We start from the raw sequence: 16,830 nt of genomic DNA, 5'->3' as shown, positions 1-16,830 counted from the left end.
TCTGGCGCCGCTGGAGGAAATCGCCAGGCTAAGCCCGGGCAGCTGACGGCGGTGGCGGCGGAGCCTCTCCTTCTCGTGCGCGAGGGTGGCACGGGGCACCCGGGCAAGTGGAAGTGCGCCCCAGATCTGAGCCTCCGCGGTGGTGGCTCGCTCCAGCGGCATTGCGACACCTCGGATCGGCGGCGGCTTGGAGGGCTTTGTGGACTGGTCGGCTGCGGGCGTGGTTGGCCCTCCGGTCAGATTTGATCTGGCCAGAGTGGCTTGCTCGCTCCGCGACGGCAGAGATCGGTGGTGATCCGTGCGCACCATACGAGATGGAGGTTCGTCGAGCGGATCCGAGTGAAAACCTCACTCTCGTGTTGTTGCCAAGACCGGCAATGGCGGCACTCTTTTGTGTCGTTACGTTCTTGAGGGCGTCGTCGTGGAGAACCTACAGACCTCTGTCCGCTACCTTTGGGGGAAACCCTACATCAGTAGATCGCATGACGACGACGCTCTGGAGTCGTTTCCTTCTTGGGGGCGTCATTCTTGGAGGTGTACACAGGCTCGAGGGACCAGTGGACGACTTCTTTGGTGGATTGGTGCTTCATCTTACTCATTGATGGCGGCAGATCTCGGCAGCATGGCGCAGTGGAGACTCGGCGTCCGATGCGCGGAGAGGCCTAGCAAGGTCGGTGCGTTAGTTTCTGCTCTGAAGATGGATTGGTGGAAGACGGCGGCGACGACACATGAGAGTGCGTCGGACCGGTTTGTGCCCCAAATCCAGTATCTGGTTCGGTTGGGGCCTTTGGCTTTAGATGTTAGGCTTTTGTGCGATTTCTATTTGGTATTAGATTCGGACTATCGGCACTCCTTCACCAAGTGGATAGGACTAGCGATAGTTATTGCTAAGATAGTTGCTTCAGACTACCTGATGTACTACTTTGTAAGGTCCTTATGAATAACTAGTAGAGTGCCCGTGCGTTGCCACGTGCTTTTTAAAAGATTTAACTACTAGCATATGTTTTTAGATGTCCAATTGTACATGTAACATAATGCATGTCAAATTTTACATGTATAAAAAAGGTGAACAGTAATAGATGGACAATAATATAAATCCACTTTAAAAATAAATTTATTTTAATTGCATTCATTGCCCAGATGCAGAGGCGAGGGTAATCTTTTTTTTTTTTTAAAGCTACGCAGGTCACTATCTACGGGAGAAAAGCCAATTACGGAGAGCGTATCGAGCCCGCCCAGAATTGGGTACTGGCGCGTATCGAGCCCGCGCAGAATTTGTACGCGCGCGAAGTTTCCCCAATTCTCTCCCGAACGCGCGCGAAGACCCTCATATTCCCCAATCCTCTCCCCTGTACACGCGCGAAGATTTCCCCCAAATCCCACTCCAACGGTGAGAGCGCCGCCAAAATAGCACGGCGGCACAGCTCATCCATAGCCGCGGCGCCCGTGCCCTCTTCAAGCCATCGCCGTTGCACGCCTGGGATGCCGCGGCTGCCGCTGCCGCCGCCACTGCTGCAGGGCTCCCGCGGCTGCCGCTGTAGAGGGGTCGCCGCCGCCGCTGCAGAGGGTCCGCCGCCGTGGAGCTTGACCGACATGCCGCCCTCGACAACAGCTTCAGGCGGAGGTCTCCGTGCTGCTACAACCCTGCCTCCCTAGAAGAATCCTACCCTGCCTCCCTTGACTAGTACGTCCTCGATCTGCAACCTACTCAACTATGGAAAAGCGTCTTCTTCAACTTCAGAATCAAGGCTCCATTAGGTGAGCTCACCGGACAATGTTTCCCTCATGTTCCTATATGTGTCTGATGCATTCGGTTTAGGGATCGGTAAATGAATTATTTTAGAGATCTTTTGTACTCCATGAAGATGAAGCTCACATCTAGGAAGTTGTCATCGCTAAAAAAAACTGTCTATTTGTATTGTGATTAAAACTGGCTATTTCTCCATCTCACAAAACTGTAAACTGGATTTTTTAGAGATATTTGCTGTACTCCAATGTCTCCCTCATGTTTCTATATGAGCTCACATGAAGTTGATAACAAATTGTCTATTTGTGTTGTGATTAAATAAAAGATAAGTTTTGTATCTTTCCATTACTTAATTAAGTGAAGTGAACCTATTGGTTGATATAAATGCACAGTACTCTGTTTTGATAATGTGCTTAATATATTTCTGTGGAGAACCATTGCTTTAACCTTGTGTAATGTAACAAAATGAAGGCTGTTGGTCCTTCGTCTGCACTGTGCTGCCATTTTTTCAATTATCCAGCCATGTCTCTAGAAGAACAGCGTAGTTGGATTGTACAGTGGGTGGAATGAACAAGGGCGCCATTCTGAAGAGTGGGTGCGCAACACAACAACTTTTCTTGACCATGTTTTTCAGATTATGCCTAATGCTGACCGGTTTGGTGTGAAGTGCCCATGCACAAAGTGTCGTAATAGAGTCAGGCAGAAGAAAAGTCAGAGTGCACCTTTGTCAATATGTGTAATTTTAGTTATGTGCTCTGTGGACTTACTAATGCATTTCAATTCAGTTTTACAGGATGGCAATTTCGCGCCGCCGCCGCCGGGGGTCATCCTCTACTAGCAGTGCTACTACAAGCCCTCCACCGGCGAATCAACAAATGGTGTTGAAAATATGGATAATACATTGCAAGGAGTGGAAGATGGAATGTTTGGCGGCTTCTTTGATGCAAATGGTAATGATGCGAATGGTGTTGCTACTGGAACTTTCTCCCCACCTGGTGATGATTTACCTACATTTTATATATCTCTCATCATGGTGAAGGAAGTGGTCTGAACTTTTTTTGTTGATTAATTGGAAGCAAATGGACAATTATCCTTTTGGCCATGCACTTGGTATGGTTGTGATGTCTTGGATCATTGACTTATATGATGCATGATGTATTATTCCAGGCTACTAATTGGCAATCCTAGGTAGATGACATTTTGTGAGTCCTAGGTACTGAGCTAGATGCCATCTTTTGTAAAGAGTGGAGCTAGATGCCATCTTTTGTAAAGAGTGGTACTATTGTGTAAACTCTTCGATGTTGTAATGTATAATGATGAATGATGGTGGTTGAAGTACATAATTTATGTGATTGTTCTCTAATTTTTGGAGTGATTATATACAATTATTTGTAATAGTTTAATTTCTGTGGAACAATATTAATTTGCCCCAATAATACAATATTTTGAAATAACGATTCCCTAGGGTTTGTAAACCCAAGGGGTATAAAATGGACTAACAGCAGCTGCCGTTACATAATATTTCCCTAGGGAGTGAAACTAACCCAAAGGATATCTACTTTACAGGTCAGCATGCTTGCCACCCGTCGCTTGTTTCCCTAGGGTACAAAACTCAAGGGAAAAAGAACTATACCTAGGGTATTCTTTCCTCACCCTAGGGAAACCGAGATTCCCCCACCAATGGTTCCCTAGGTCGGTTTCCCTAGGGGATACACTAGGGAAACCCCTTTCCTTAGCGTTTTTGCCCATTTGCTTAGGGTATCAAGCCCTAGGGCTATCTGCAAAATCTAGTAGTGTTTCATCCGTCTGCCACAAAGCTTGGTCCGTCATGTCTCCCGCGTGGGCCACACGCCATTTCCGTTTCTCCCCTGTGTGGAACGAGTTGGGCCTGCTCCGAATTGTTTTTCTTTCTTCGATTTAATTGTGGAGCAGCAAAAAATAGTATGTTTCCGTTTCTCCCATGTGTGGGCCGAGCAGGGCATGTTCCGTACCATTTTTGTTTCTTTTGATTCAATTGTGACTTGGAGGTCTGAAAATCAAAAGCACGAACTGAGTCTAGCTCAAATGGTTAAGTTCCTTATGGTGGAACGAGCCCACCAGAGGTGCTTGCATTTTTCTGGATTTATTTGAGGCTTTCGAGTGACGCTCGTTCAATGGGAGGAGACGTTCCATCGATTGCGGGTGGCTTTGTTAATCTTAAGATGTTGTGTCGGCTCATTATCCCGGAGGTGCTAATAAGGGTAGGGTGTGCGTGCGTTCATATAGGTGAGTGTATGTGAGCATCTATGAATGTACTGTGTTAAAAAAAGGAAACTACGAATGCAGCAAACCGAATTGTATATATTTGTTAATCGTTTTGCAAAGACGGTATGGTTGAAAGCACAATTCTTTTTCATGTTGAAAATAATTGACGTGGATCATAAATTAAATAATGATTTGTATTTTAGTCTATTGCTCATGAAGTCGGTTAAATTTTCCGTCGTTGCAATACACGAGCATTTTTTGCTAGTAAAATCTAATAGCATCAATATTATGTCAGTATTCGACATTATGGGACTACTCACTCCAATGAAAAATAATGTTTGGGAGGTAGAGGGATTCCCTTACTTGGCTTGTGTAACTGTTGTCAGCTTCTCCGGGCGCCAAGGAGCTTATCTATCTTGAATAATAATGGAGGTGATAGATCTTTAACTATATGTTGGGTTTGTTTTTAGTTAACATACTGTATCATGTTTTGGATCCGTAGTTTGTCTTTATGTATGATATATGTGTAAAAGGACTAAAGGAGTGAGTTGCTTGTGACTTTGTTGAAAACATTGAATGCACTAACAGTTTGTACATTTAGCAGCAGCACAAGTTGATGATTTCAATTCTCTTATCAGCTTTCCTCATTTATTTTTTTGCTAGTGGAAACTTATAAATGCCTAATGCAGCCATGTCAGCGGGTCCAAATTCTTATTATGAAAGACACCATTAAAAACTTAACTAGTGTTTACTAATATTTACCAGTTATCACACACTAGACTTGAATCATACACATACACCATTATTCTTCAAAGAACTGAGTGAAGGAATAAGCAATCTCGAGCATTTAATTGTTATCATTTTTACCTTGTCAAAACATAGTAAATTTGATTTTTCTCCTTTCGTAAATCTCACAAGGCGGATCTATCCTGAGAGCCAAAGAGGATAGAAGGTGTTGAACACAGAACAACATGTTGCTGCGTTAATTGGAACATGCAAAGAAAGAGACAAGCAGAGTCTGCTTGGCGTCCACAGATGAATCTTTGAATGTACTACCAATATTATGAAGCAAAGCATCGTGTGTAACTCACACCAACTTTGGTTGCTCTACACATGCACAAAGCAGAAGTTTTCTTCACTCTCCTAGAGTTTTGGAAACTCTGGCGATCGTTACCCCGGGGCTTGAACTCTGTTTGCTCCACGTGACCACACATGTGATCCTCATTCCCCCTAAACCTCCCACTCTCTCTTATCCCTCTTTGTCCATCTCCCTACTTTCTACTCATGGCACATTTCAGGGTGATCAAAGTGTGATTCTAGATCATCTCCCAACCTTCATCACCAGAGTATATAGGGGTAGGGGTGAAGGTTGATTTTGAAGTGGGAGGATGATCGGTGCTAGAAGTGATCTGACCAAAGCTCTTCAAGGGGTTAGGTTGTCATCATATCCGAGCAAGTTTCAGACATGATGGGATGCCTCCACCTCACGCCAAAGGAGGCAACGACGGTCACAATCCATTTGAACCACACCATTGTTGGCAAAATCCTCGCGCCAAATATTCTCAATTTCATCAAGACTACATCCTCTATGTCTGGTGTGGAAAGCCCTAGGAGGATGTAGTTCAATTCGGCAAGAGACAAGATCTTTGTCAACAATTAGTTTCCAAGTGTGACAAGGACCATGCTCGGTATGGCTCGTTGATAGTTGGTGATTAATTGGGCATCCTTGTAAGTGTACATGGATAGTTAAGAGATTATCTTTGATGCAACGGTCTAGATACACAAGGAAATAACAAGGTAACATAACTAACAATAAGACAGAATACTCTACATGCCAATGTTGTAAGCTATCATTTCCTAGACATCTCTATCTTAAGCGCACTAGGAATAGATCAATGTGAGGGCTTTGGTCTTCAATCACACTGTAGACTCCATGGATCAGATGGAAAGGAACCAACAATGGACTCCGATGGTCCATCCATGCTTTCTTGTGGATGCTAGGGACTCGGTGATGCACCACTTTCGAAAATTTGGTTGGCTTCCGCATCTATACCTTTACAACGCTCAATACGAATAGAGCGATGTGAGCACTTTGTGCTTCGATCACAATGTAGACCCCTCATGTCAGACAGAAACGAAGCCACCCGTGGACCCTGTGGTCCCTACAAGCTTTCATGTGGCTGCTAGGGACTTGATCCCATAGTTTGGACTCCCACATGCTTGGTGTTTTCCCTTCTCTACTGAAGTTAATGCCCTAAGTGCACCTCCTTGACGATCTTGCATGACAGTCTTGGCCCATCTCCTAGCCTTGTGGTAGGAAGGCAAAAGCCATATATTTGTGGTTGGGACTCACTCCTTGCTAGCATCATGAACGAATTTTTAGCATATATTTTGTATTTTAGCATAGTGCATGCATAGCTGAATAGGTGAATACCTACCGCATCTAGATCCCTATAAATAAAATGGATAGTTGTGGTTGCTACTCTACAGGTGTCGTTGTGCCCTCAAAATGCATAACGCAAGTAGGCCCGACTATTGAGTCTTCCTAGCATACAATTTTCAAATATTTGATATTCAAAATGTTAAAATTGTCCAAATATTCGTTCAAACGTGTAAAAGTGTTGTGTATTCATGTATTGAGATTTGTCTGATCAAGAAGCATATATATGATATATTTGATTAGCGGAACAGGCAAAACCAACGCTACAAAAAGATGATCGGGAGAAGACGGCGCTACAAGGTGTGTGCGTCTCCTAATTCCTTTCAGGTGTTGGATCTCTACCTCTAATGTATCAGTTGGTAGTCTCCGTTCCGGATTTATTTTCGTCCCACCATTTTCATCCGGTTTTTTTTCGTCCTCCTCTTCCACCACGCTCTTTCACCTTGGTTTTTTTACATCATCCTTTCCCACGCACGCGCACAAAAAGAAACTCCGAGTGACCCATCTGCCCTATCCCTAACCCGCTCTCGTCTCCCTCCCTAGGACGCAGCCGCCCACCGAATCAAATCCCGTCGTCGGGCTCGTCTGCCTCGCCATGACCGATGAATGCGTCGGCTGCGGCCACGCCCCCTCTCCAAACGGCGGCGATGCTGGAGGGAGCAGCTCACGCTGCCAGGCTCCCGACCGAACGCGTCGGGTCATCTCTCCTCGAGGCCAACCCCTCCTATTCACCGCATCTCTCCCTGACTCCGTCTCCTCCACGAGATGTAGCACCACCCCACGCCATGGACGCCCTTGCTGGTTGCATCTCTCCATGCGCCGCCAATCCTATGACACCGCTGCCCGGCAGTCTCCACCAGCACCACGACGGGCGTGGCCTCTGCACGCGCCGTCACCTCCCCTCTAGATCCGGCCGTCGTCGAGGGCATATCCATCCAGCAGTGCGCCGTCACCTCCCCTCCAGATCCAGCCGTCGTCAAGGGCGTATCCATCCAGCAGCGCGCCGTCATCCCAATCATCACCGTCCACGGCGTCATCGCCCAGGCCCAGTCACGGGCCGGCAAGACCTCCATGATCTCCCTCTTCGTCTGCCAGGTCATTGAGACCAACGTCCACGAGTAAGATGCCCAGCCCTCCCCCTCTGCTACCATCGCTGGATTTGTCAAATTGATTTTTTGGGCCAAGAATTTGATTTTAGGGTTAACCTTCTCGTCTCATTCACGGAGATTCATTCATGTGTCGGACCACATGTGTATAGGTGATTTCCGCATAGCTTTTGTGTATGACGGCTGGAGGACCAACTCAGACCTCGCTTGCCTCAGGGTCAGGAGGTCCAAGGCGCCACAAGACCGGGCCAGGAGTTTGCGTAAACCTGGGCCAGGAGTTTATTTGATAAAGGCTTCAATTTGCGCCCCATTTCATGGATTAACGATGCCAAGAGCATACCATTTGTACAAAGTCCCAAGATCGATGTCTTCTCACATATCTCACATAATAACTACTCGTGCTCTGTTTTTTTCTTTGTATTCAGGTTTCCAGAATGATTGGCCACACCTACCTAAAAAGTTCGGAATTTAACCATGAGCCCCTTCTGGCCTGGTTCCATATTCCAAGGCCCTTCCATAATCCAATTCTTTGTCCCGAACCACCCATTGAAGAACATAGACTGTGCAGAATATCAGTTTGTTATATTTGCATCAGATGAACTATGGGAGCACTTGAACAATCAGGAAGTTGTGGATATAGTTCATTGTTTACCTCGGAATGTAGATGATTTGCCATACTTCCTCATATATTACTCTTTCCCAGTGTACTAAAATATGCTTCCCATTTTAGTCTTGCCTTATATTGTTGATATGTAACCCAAATAGGTTAAACCGAATGTTGTATCGAAACATGTAGTATTTACTTGCAAAAGAGCAACTGAGAGCCTGGTGGGTCGGGATGAAGGAAGAATACCCCTGAGAGCCCAAACTCGAGTTCGAAAATATATGCAGAATATATGTTTGCCTCTGCTATATACATATGTAATTTTCCAGTCTGTGTTTTCTGCTCCTCTTTGGCGCAATGTGGAAGATGTTGGTTTTAAAGGCTAGCAGGGAAGCCAGTGATGGAGTAATCAGTGGTTTATGAGGTCATGGAGCCCAAGACCGGATGCAGCAGAAGAAGCAGCGTCGTTGCCGTGCACTAAGAAGGTCAACAGAGTCTGTGAGGCGGAAGATCCATAGCATACAGGTGAGTCAGTAGGTGCTCATTTTATCTTTCTTCTTATGTTCCAATTTTATTGTTCTTTTCTGCATTAGAGTAGAATGAATATTTGTATTACCATCTCTTCTTATAGTTGTAAATCCCGTGCATCAGTTGGGGTAAGCTTCTCAAATGCCTAACACCAATTAGTCTTCTAAAACTGAAGCATAGACAAAATTCAGTTAATGATCGAAGTTTCTTTTTAAGCGGTACACTATATATTGCTAACCGAGGGAACTTCTATTTGGGTTGCTTGTTTTTTCTAACAATCACTTGAGTGTGTTGTTTGCATTTTTTCAACCATCCATCGCTGAACCTACAAGAGCCTGGTACCAATCATACTACTTGGAGAACCTAAGAAAGTTGTTTCTTCTGTCTCCACTAGAAACCGGAAATGAGAACACCATCTCTGCGTAACTGAACCAAGTGACTGAAAATTTATGTTATATGGTACAACCTCACGAGAGAATTATTTCTGTACACGTAGAACACAATTACATTTCTGAAGGCTTGGAGATCACACAACTTGCCTTGGACGCTTATTGACTTATAGTATTATAGTTGTCTCTTTACCGAATTGCTCCTCAATTTTGTAGATTCGAGCAGTTGTTTATGCTCATAGGACTACTAGAGAAGATTTACATGTAGCCTGAGAAGAAGACCGATGAAGATCTTGATTGTATCAGGCATTCAGGCTATGATTTGGAGATGTGGCTCTTTATTTTATTTGCCTGTGCCACTGGATGTGTACATGTACTTTACTCTGAATGTATGCATCATCTAATTTTGACTCAATCTAGGCAGGAAGAAAATGTATCCAACCAAAGGGAACATCATATTTTGTTAGTTGCCAATGTACGATACCTAAGCCTGAACACTAACCTAAGGTTCATGTTTCTCCTTCTTAGCTTATTTTAAGAGGAACCAGGCATGTTTGCTTCTGTCTTTCTTTATTGGCTAACAAGCAAATTTACTAGCTTCCGTAAAAAATAAATACAGCAAGATCAGTCTGGAATCTGAAATATATATATATATATATATATATATATATATATATATATATATATATATGTATATGTATATGTATATGTATATGTATCTTGAACTCTTCTTCTTGCAGCGGATGCGTTGGATATGCCATTCCTCAATGTGTACCTGGATTCTCTTTGGGCACCCAATTTTTGGGCAGGTGTTATTCTAGCAGCCCGCTTCGCTTTGGTCTTCAGATTAAGCAATTCTCTGCATTCAAGGGAAAGGTCAATAGCTGCTCTCCAAAGGTATGCCAAATTAATATGTTGTCTTGTCACCATACCTTTCGATTATCTGGATGCAAATAAAAGTAGAAAAATCTTCTGAAGTATCCTAGAAGAAGCTCTCAGTTCTAATGAAACCCTTCAATTTAAACTAGGATATGACTTGCCATCTGTTGTAAAAGTGGACATAATGTTGACTCAAAATCGTGTTTGTGAAAGACCAATTGATTTCTTATATTTCATTCGAGTAATTTCGACTGTACAATGACACACTAGTCATAAGTCATAACACATCTAGAATTCATGTACTGAATGCAATCGTGAAACCTGAACCTTGATGTTGTATTAGATCTATGATTATCCTGTTTATACAAACTTTTATTGGTGCAGCCAACGCCGGTCTGTATTCATCTGCTGAATCAGGTTGGCCACGACGAGGAGACGGACACGACCGCGTCGTCCCATCGACCTCCGGGGCCTTTGATATCTCAGGTTAGCTCGAAATGTTATGTTTCTTCTTGGGTTATAATATATTAATATTTGCCGATTCTTCACTAGATTCCTCGGTTCTTGCAGGGTGTGTGTCATGTTATGTTGGGTTTCCTGTGATTTCGGTGCGGGTAGCTACATAGCGTCCGTGGGCCATGCGTGTGACATGCATGCTAGGTAATCTTGACTCCTGTGCGACGGTGCTGGAACCGCCTCCGCTGGTTACGGCCGCCGTGGCTATGCTTGAAGGCAGAATCACCACGATGACTGTAGTTGCCGCACTCAGATCAGAACGGCAGCCACGGTATATGATCAAGCCTTTACTGTCGTCCTCTGAATTTGGGATCACGTGCATCTGCAAGAGAAAGAGCATGAGAGCCTAAGAGGGTAGTACCACGTTACGAACAAGTTGATTTTTATCCATGGAATTGATCTGATGCGAAGCTGATGCCACATAAAAGGTTAACTGAGTTCTTATCTCCAATATGTCATGATGTTACAGTTCAATTATTTTCACCTCTCTAGCTACTATGCACGGAAGGTGTTTGCTAATTTGCACAATGATATTTTCTGGTAAAATACGCTAATATTACCTTCATTTTTTCACATTTTAGTGATGTCCTCTTATTAATCCCTTCTATAATCAAATCTGATATGTATTTGTTCATCTAGGCATCTAGCTGCAGGTGGAATAACAAGATTCAGTGTGTGCAACGACAACAATAAATAACATGTCATTAGGGAGACTTCTGACAATTGAACCCTGCATTTTTTTGGCATTAGTACAACTGTTCTACTGCATTATTCAACTATGCGCGATGAAGCTGATATAGGGTGTGGACTAGACAATTTATTCAGTTTTCTTCAAGAAGGTATGCAGATTGGGCATCAAAGTAGACGACAAAGGATGCTGCACCTTACAACTTAAAAATTGAAAGATACTTTCTATTTTATATTGATGTGATCGCCAGCGAGAACAAATTTTTGACTGAATTTGTTTCATTAAAGTGAAGTTGTTCGGACTTTTCTTTGAATGTTTCTTTTAGTTGCGTAAAAAAGCATTGTGGGTAATTTTTTTGAGCTGATTATGAGTAATGTTTGGTTCCATGCAGGACCAAGGAATGAACACGAAGCAAATTATAACTCTCAGGTTCATGGTTTAGGAGCAGGAAAGAACACTTCCAATTGTGTAGATGGGTCATCAGTAGCATTTCTCTAATTATTCTTATAGAGACTGATTTGGATTGTTGAAGGAAAGGATCTCAATTCTCAATAGCAAACTGCACTGGGACATCTTGGACCTATTCTCCACATTTCTGAGCTAGGTTGGACAGCATGTCATGGGGGGAAATCATTTCTTCCTTCCAATCCGTGGGCTAAATTTGTTATCACCATGTTTTAAATTCCGTGTCATCCTTGAACTTTTGAGGAATTGTTAGATATGTTGGTGAGCGGGCAGGCGGTGCTAGACATGGTAGGGCAAGAGAGCACGAGGGAGAATGTCGAAGGGGGCAACATAAATGAGAGTTCACCGTTATGCTCATGTGGTCAGAACCTAGAGCATGGATACAAGACCTCCATCGTCGTCTATGGACATCAGAGCAGAGAAGTGATGATGGACATTAGACCAGCGAAGACAGTGAGCATGGGCTCCTAGACGATACTTATCATATCATATTCTCAGTATATAGTCAAAAACTGTATGCCACATATACGTTGTGAATTACTATGATATTTGATCAATGAATTTATTTCTAAAAAAATATGTGGCAACACACGGCATTCAACTATAACTTCAACTTCAAGGGTGAACTTATGGGTTTAGTCTTTATTTAAGCAATTAATGGGCAAAATAACCATCTCTCTATCTAACCAATTGATCAGTGAATTGGATAAGTCGATCAAGAGTAAAAAATGGTATCAGGTAATAACTGCATAAATTAATCACATGACAAGTATAACTACACGAACATTGGCAAGGCACATGCAGCTGACTATATAGATCATATTGGCAAACAGACTAAGCTAAATTCTTGAGGAATTCGACATAGGTCTTGCAAATTAAACAACAAAAAAAGTGTGCAAACCACAAAGGTGCAGTAGTCATATCATACATCTCTAACAGAAGTGTCGAACTGCAGTTACATTATATTATAGCTGAAGATGGAGTGGGTTCTGTACTTGTATATACATGTATTGACCAATATGTATATCAAAATCTTCTAGAACATCCACATTGAAGAAGATTTTTCCCTGTATGATCATATTGTTTTCACTTCCTTCACCAACAAGGCAAAGAACTAAACAGAAAACAATCACTGATCTGCCACTACCTGTGAGAAAGAATTGGTTTGTAAAGGGAACAAACTCGCCTGTGAATAGGAGATGTACTAGGACGATGAGGTCGCAACCTTCTTGGTGGATTCCTCGAGAAATATGGCAACATCCACCATCTGATCAAACATAGGCCCCACACTATCACCATTTGATTCCGAATGCCCGAGTCAGTCCAAGTACCTAAACTAGAGGGAGCAACTGAACAAGAGTCTTCCTAAAGCCAATGTGGGAGCCAAGCACGCCACTGGTGCCGGCGAGCACATGAGGCACACCGACAACGCACCGCATCTTGGCCGGCTTAGAGATGCCCACCTCTCGTGTCACGGTCAGCACCTCATCCTCTAGACGGCCCTCCACCGAGTACATCAAACTTTACATGACGCATTGCTCCCGCGCCTCCCCATACACTAGCGCGGGAGGGACGTGAGCTGGTTGAAACAATCCAAGCCGAAGGAGGACATCTGCATCTATGCCGACACCACGGTGGGTGGGTGGGTGGGGGGTTGTTGGCTGCGTGGGGGAGAACATCTTCATTTCCCTAATATGTTGAGAGAGTAAAAAAAAACTCATCGAGATACATACACTTCAAGCGAAGTGCATTTTTGTTAATTGCAGAATTTTATGTCACCGTCTTTTTTATACACGCTGAACTCATGGAGTGTGTTTATATATGGGACCAGAAAATATGTATTAGAAGGACTGAAATTTATAGCAATACAACTATAAGTCGTATGCAACATCCACACGATGAATTACAGTTTATTTGGATGATACTATCTCTATATATAATTATTTTGGCCCGTGGCAATGCACGGGCATTATACTAGTATCAAATAATGATGCTAGCACATACTACTAAGGCCTTATACAATGCTAGGTGCCTAGAGATGTGCTTAGGAAAATAAACCGGGTTTTCCTGAAGCACCGGTTTCTATTTGTACATGATAGACGAGTATCTATTCTGTACAAATAAGCACCGGTGCTTGAGGAAAGTCTGATTTATTTCTCTAAACACCTCCTCTCAGGGGCGGAGACAAGGGGCAAGCAGGGGCTAGACCGCGTCTTCAGCACTCGCTTCAGTTACAGGCGCCCATGCCCCCGTGAACTGGGCCGGCCCAGGTCGCCATGTACGCTCGTCCCGCACGATCGCAGTGCACCTGGCCTCGTTCACTTCGATCGCTGTTTGCCTAAAAAAAAGACTTCGATCGCTATGGACCGGTACACCTTTGACCTTTAAGAAAAGAAAAAAAGAAAAAAATCCGTAAAAAAATCATGAATTTAAAATGTTCTTTCAAAGAAAGTTCACAAACTTCAAAAATAGTTCACCGACTAAAAAAACGTTCGTCCGTTTGAAAAAAGTTCATCGATTTTGAAACAAGTTCACCAGTTTTAAGAAAAAGTTCGCAAACTTTAAAAAAAGTTCATCAGATTTTGAAAAAAGTTCACCAGTTTTCAAAAAAAGTTTGCAAACTTTAAAAAAGGTTCATCTGATTTGAAAAAAGTTCAACGAATTTTAAAAAAGTTCACCGATTTTTACAAAAGTGGTCGGATTTGGAAAAAATGCATCAAATTTGAAAAAGTTCACCGATTTTGAAAAATGTTGATCAGTTTTTAAAAAAGTTCGAGAACTTTAAAAATATTCACTGAATTTGTAAAAAGTTTACCGATTTTTACAAAAGTTGTCGGATTTGGAAAAATTGCATCGAATTTGAAAAAGTTCACCAAATTTGAAAAAACATTCATCCAATTCGATGAACTCTTTTCGTTGAATTAGAAAAATTGAAAAAGGAAAAGAAAAAAGAAAGAAGATCAAAGGAAAAAAAAGGTTGTTTAAAACCACATTGGTTGGTTGGTCTAGTTGGCTATGGTGGCTAGGAGAGCTCCTCGTCGGCGCCCTCAGCGCCGCTTAGGCCACCTGGCGCCCGAAGGCAAGCGGTAATGGGCCGGCCCGGCATAGCTCACTAAAAAAAATCGGACAAAAAAGAGCTCATATATTTTGCGAGTAATGGGATTTGATCCATGATGCGAACGCTGAAGCACTAGACGCAACAACCACCGCGCCTGACTGCCTTTGATGTTATCAACACGAAAACACACACTACGAGACCCGTGGTTCAGTCCCAGTATAATTTATTTGAAAAAAATCGAAATATGAAAAAGAATTCACGAATTTGAAAAAACTTCATCGATTTTTAAAATAAGTTCATCACTTTGAAAAAAGTTCATTGATTTTGATAAAAAAAAGTTCACCGGATTTTTAAAAAAAGTTCACAGATTTAAAATAGTTCATCAATTTTGATAAGAAAAGTTCACAAGTTTGAAAAGAGTTCACGGAATTTTGAAAAAAAGTTCATGGGTTTGAAAAAAGTTCAGCAAATTTCGATAAAAAAGTTCACTTCTTTGAAAAAGGTTCACGGATTTTCAAAAAAAGTTCACGAATTCGAAAACTTCATCAGTTTTGAGGAAAATTTTCAAGAATTGGGAAAATGTTCACTGGAGTTTTCTTTCAAATCATGCATTTAAGAAAAAGAAAGGAACAAGAAAAGGAAAAAGGGGAAAGAAAAAGAAAAGGAAGATGCAATTAAACAATAAAAAGGATGTTGCAAATTTCAGCAAAGTACTTGCGTAGTTGGCTATCGCAGCTTAGCTAGTAGGAGGGAGGTCGCAAGGTCGCGAGTTCGAGTTTCCACGCGCGCAGGTTTTTGCAGTTTGAAACAGAAAAAATAGGTATAAATGGGCCGGCCCATCGCGCAGGGAGGGTATGCGCCCGTTTGCCAAAACGCCTAAAACTAGGGTTTGGCGGTGGCTAGTGCGTCGCAGGTTCGAAACCTGCTGCTTGCTCTTTTTTGCGCCTCTTAAAACAGAAAAGGAACCTAGTGTATGGGCCGGCCCAGCTCCGCGCGGGGGGTGTGCGCCTCTTAAAACAGAAAAGAAACTCTGTGCCTCGCACCGCTGTATGGCTGCGAAATAGACCCGATAAAATTGACAACCTCTGCCAACAGGATCGTAATGATCTTCCTTGATTAATGCAATCCTTTTCTTTCGCAAAAATAGACTTTCTAAATACATGTAGCAGAAAGAAATTCCTACTGTTTTCCTTTAAGAAGAAGAAGTTTGATGTAGGATAAATTAGAACTTCAATTAATTTGAAAAAAAAAATTACTACCCCCTGCATATGGCAAAATAACAAGCTATCATGATCGCTCGACTTATTACCAGTGTGGTGCATATGCCTCGCTAGTTATTTCCAACAAATTGTGTAGTACTACTGCACATCGCGAATTACAAGAGCAAGGTAAGCAAGCCTCAACTTTTGAGCACACCGGCAGACGCCGTCTGCACAGCCCTGGCGTCTCTTCGGTCGGGCGACGCTGCCGGCGAGCAGAAGGCCGGCGTTGCCACCGTCGACGTGCCCTTCTCCGTGGCCTCCTCTATCGTGGACAGGCACCTGGTGGGCCCACCGAACATCTTCTTCCACCTCTCGAGCTCGCCCTCGCCCGGCTCGTCATCCGCCTCCTCGCCGCCGCGGGCCGCCCGCTGCCGGCTCCTGGCCAGGGACGTCGTCCGGACGAACCGGCCCTGGGTGCCGTCCTGGCAACAGACGCCGAACAGGACGAAGCCGCGGCCGGACGCCACGCCCTCGCGGTCGAGCCACCGCCTCCGGACAAGGACGACGACGAGCAGGACGAGCAACACGACGAAGATTGCGCCTGTCAACGCGGCGGCGAGCACCAGGCCGGCGTCGTCCATGATTTCTGCCTCCTCCCTCGGCAGAGATAAGTCGAAGAGCGAGCTGTGCAAGAATGTGCACTGCTCCTTCTGAGTAAAATGTCTGCACTCGAGATGTGTCTGTCAGGGACCAAGTAGTTGCCGGTCTTTCTGCTCCCGGGCTGCCAGTGACAGTGAAAACGGCGGGTTCGTCTCTCCGTCCCCGGAGACTCGGGTTGTGGTCACTGGTCAATGGCAATTCACCACGCGGTGTCTTCCGGCGTGCGGCGACCATTCCATACTTGCGATATTTCTTGGCGCGGGGTTTTCAGTGTTTTCAGATAATTCTGTGGAGGGGAGCAGCT

The 16,830-nt window shown here is 43.8% G+C and overlaps 1 protein-coding gene and 2 long non-coding RNA genes across 7 annotated transcripts; 2 read left to right on the top strand and 1 right to left on the bottom strand.

The window, feature by feature from the left end:
• The first annotated feature begins 138 nt into the window (after window positions 1-138).
• LOC123079854 (uncharacterized) lies at window positions 139-3,110 on the top strand. Its single transcript, XR_006438129.1, has 2 exons — window positions 139-1,758; window positions 2,219-3,110. It is a non-coding gene; the product is annotated as an uncharacterized lncRNA (long non-coding RNA).
• Window positions 3,111-6,915: 3,805 nt separating this feature from the next.
• On the top strand, window positions 6,916-11,823 carry LOC123079853 (uncharacterized). Of its 5 annotated transcripts, none has more exons than XR_006438126.1 (7): window positions 6,916-7,549; window positions 7,690-8,666; window positions 9,799-9,955; window positions 10,322-10,423; window positions 10,508-10,881; window positions 11,093-11,292; window positions 11,533-11,823. It is a non-coding gene; the product is annotated as an uncharacterized lncRNA (long non-coding RNA). The 5 variants fall into 5 exon arrangements; XR_006438128.1 differs by having other exon boundaries at window positions 10,508-10,993; XR_006438124.1 differs by lacking the exon at window positions 11,093-11,292.
• A 4,053-nt stretch (window positions 11,824-15,876) lies between these two features.
• Window positions 15,877-16,618, bottom strand: LOC123075025 (uncharacterized). Its single transcript, XM_044497718.1, has one exon. The coding sequence runs from the start codon at window positions 16,505-16,507 to the stop codon at window positions 16,064-16,066; it is 444 nt and encodes a 147-aa protein (XP_044353653.1). The 5' UTR covers window positions 16,508-16,618; the 3' UTR covers window positions 15,877-16,063.
• Window positions 16,619-16,830: the final 212 nt, after the last annotated feature.

Source organism: Triticum aestivum, chromosome 3D (assembly GCF_018294505.1).
Source record: "Triticum aestivum cultivar Chinese Spring chromosome 3D, IWGSC CS RefSeq v2.1, whole genome shotgun sequence".
Lineage (NCBI taxonomy): Eukaryota > Viridiplantae > Streptophyta > Magnoliopsida > Poales > Poaceae > Triticum > Triticum aestivum.
This window is presented reverse-complemented; position numbering and strand designations above follow the sequence as displayed.

Coding starts and splice junctions, on each gene's coding strand:
- LOC123075025 (XM_044497718.1), bottom strand. CDS start 16,507: ATGGACGACGCCGGCCTGGTGCTCGCCGCCGCGTTGACAGGCGCAATC.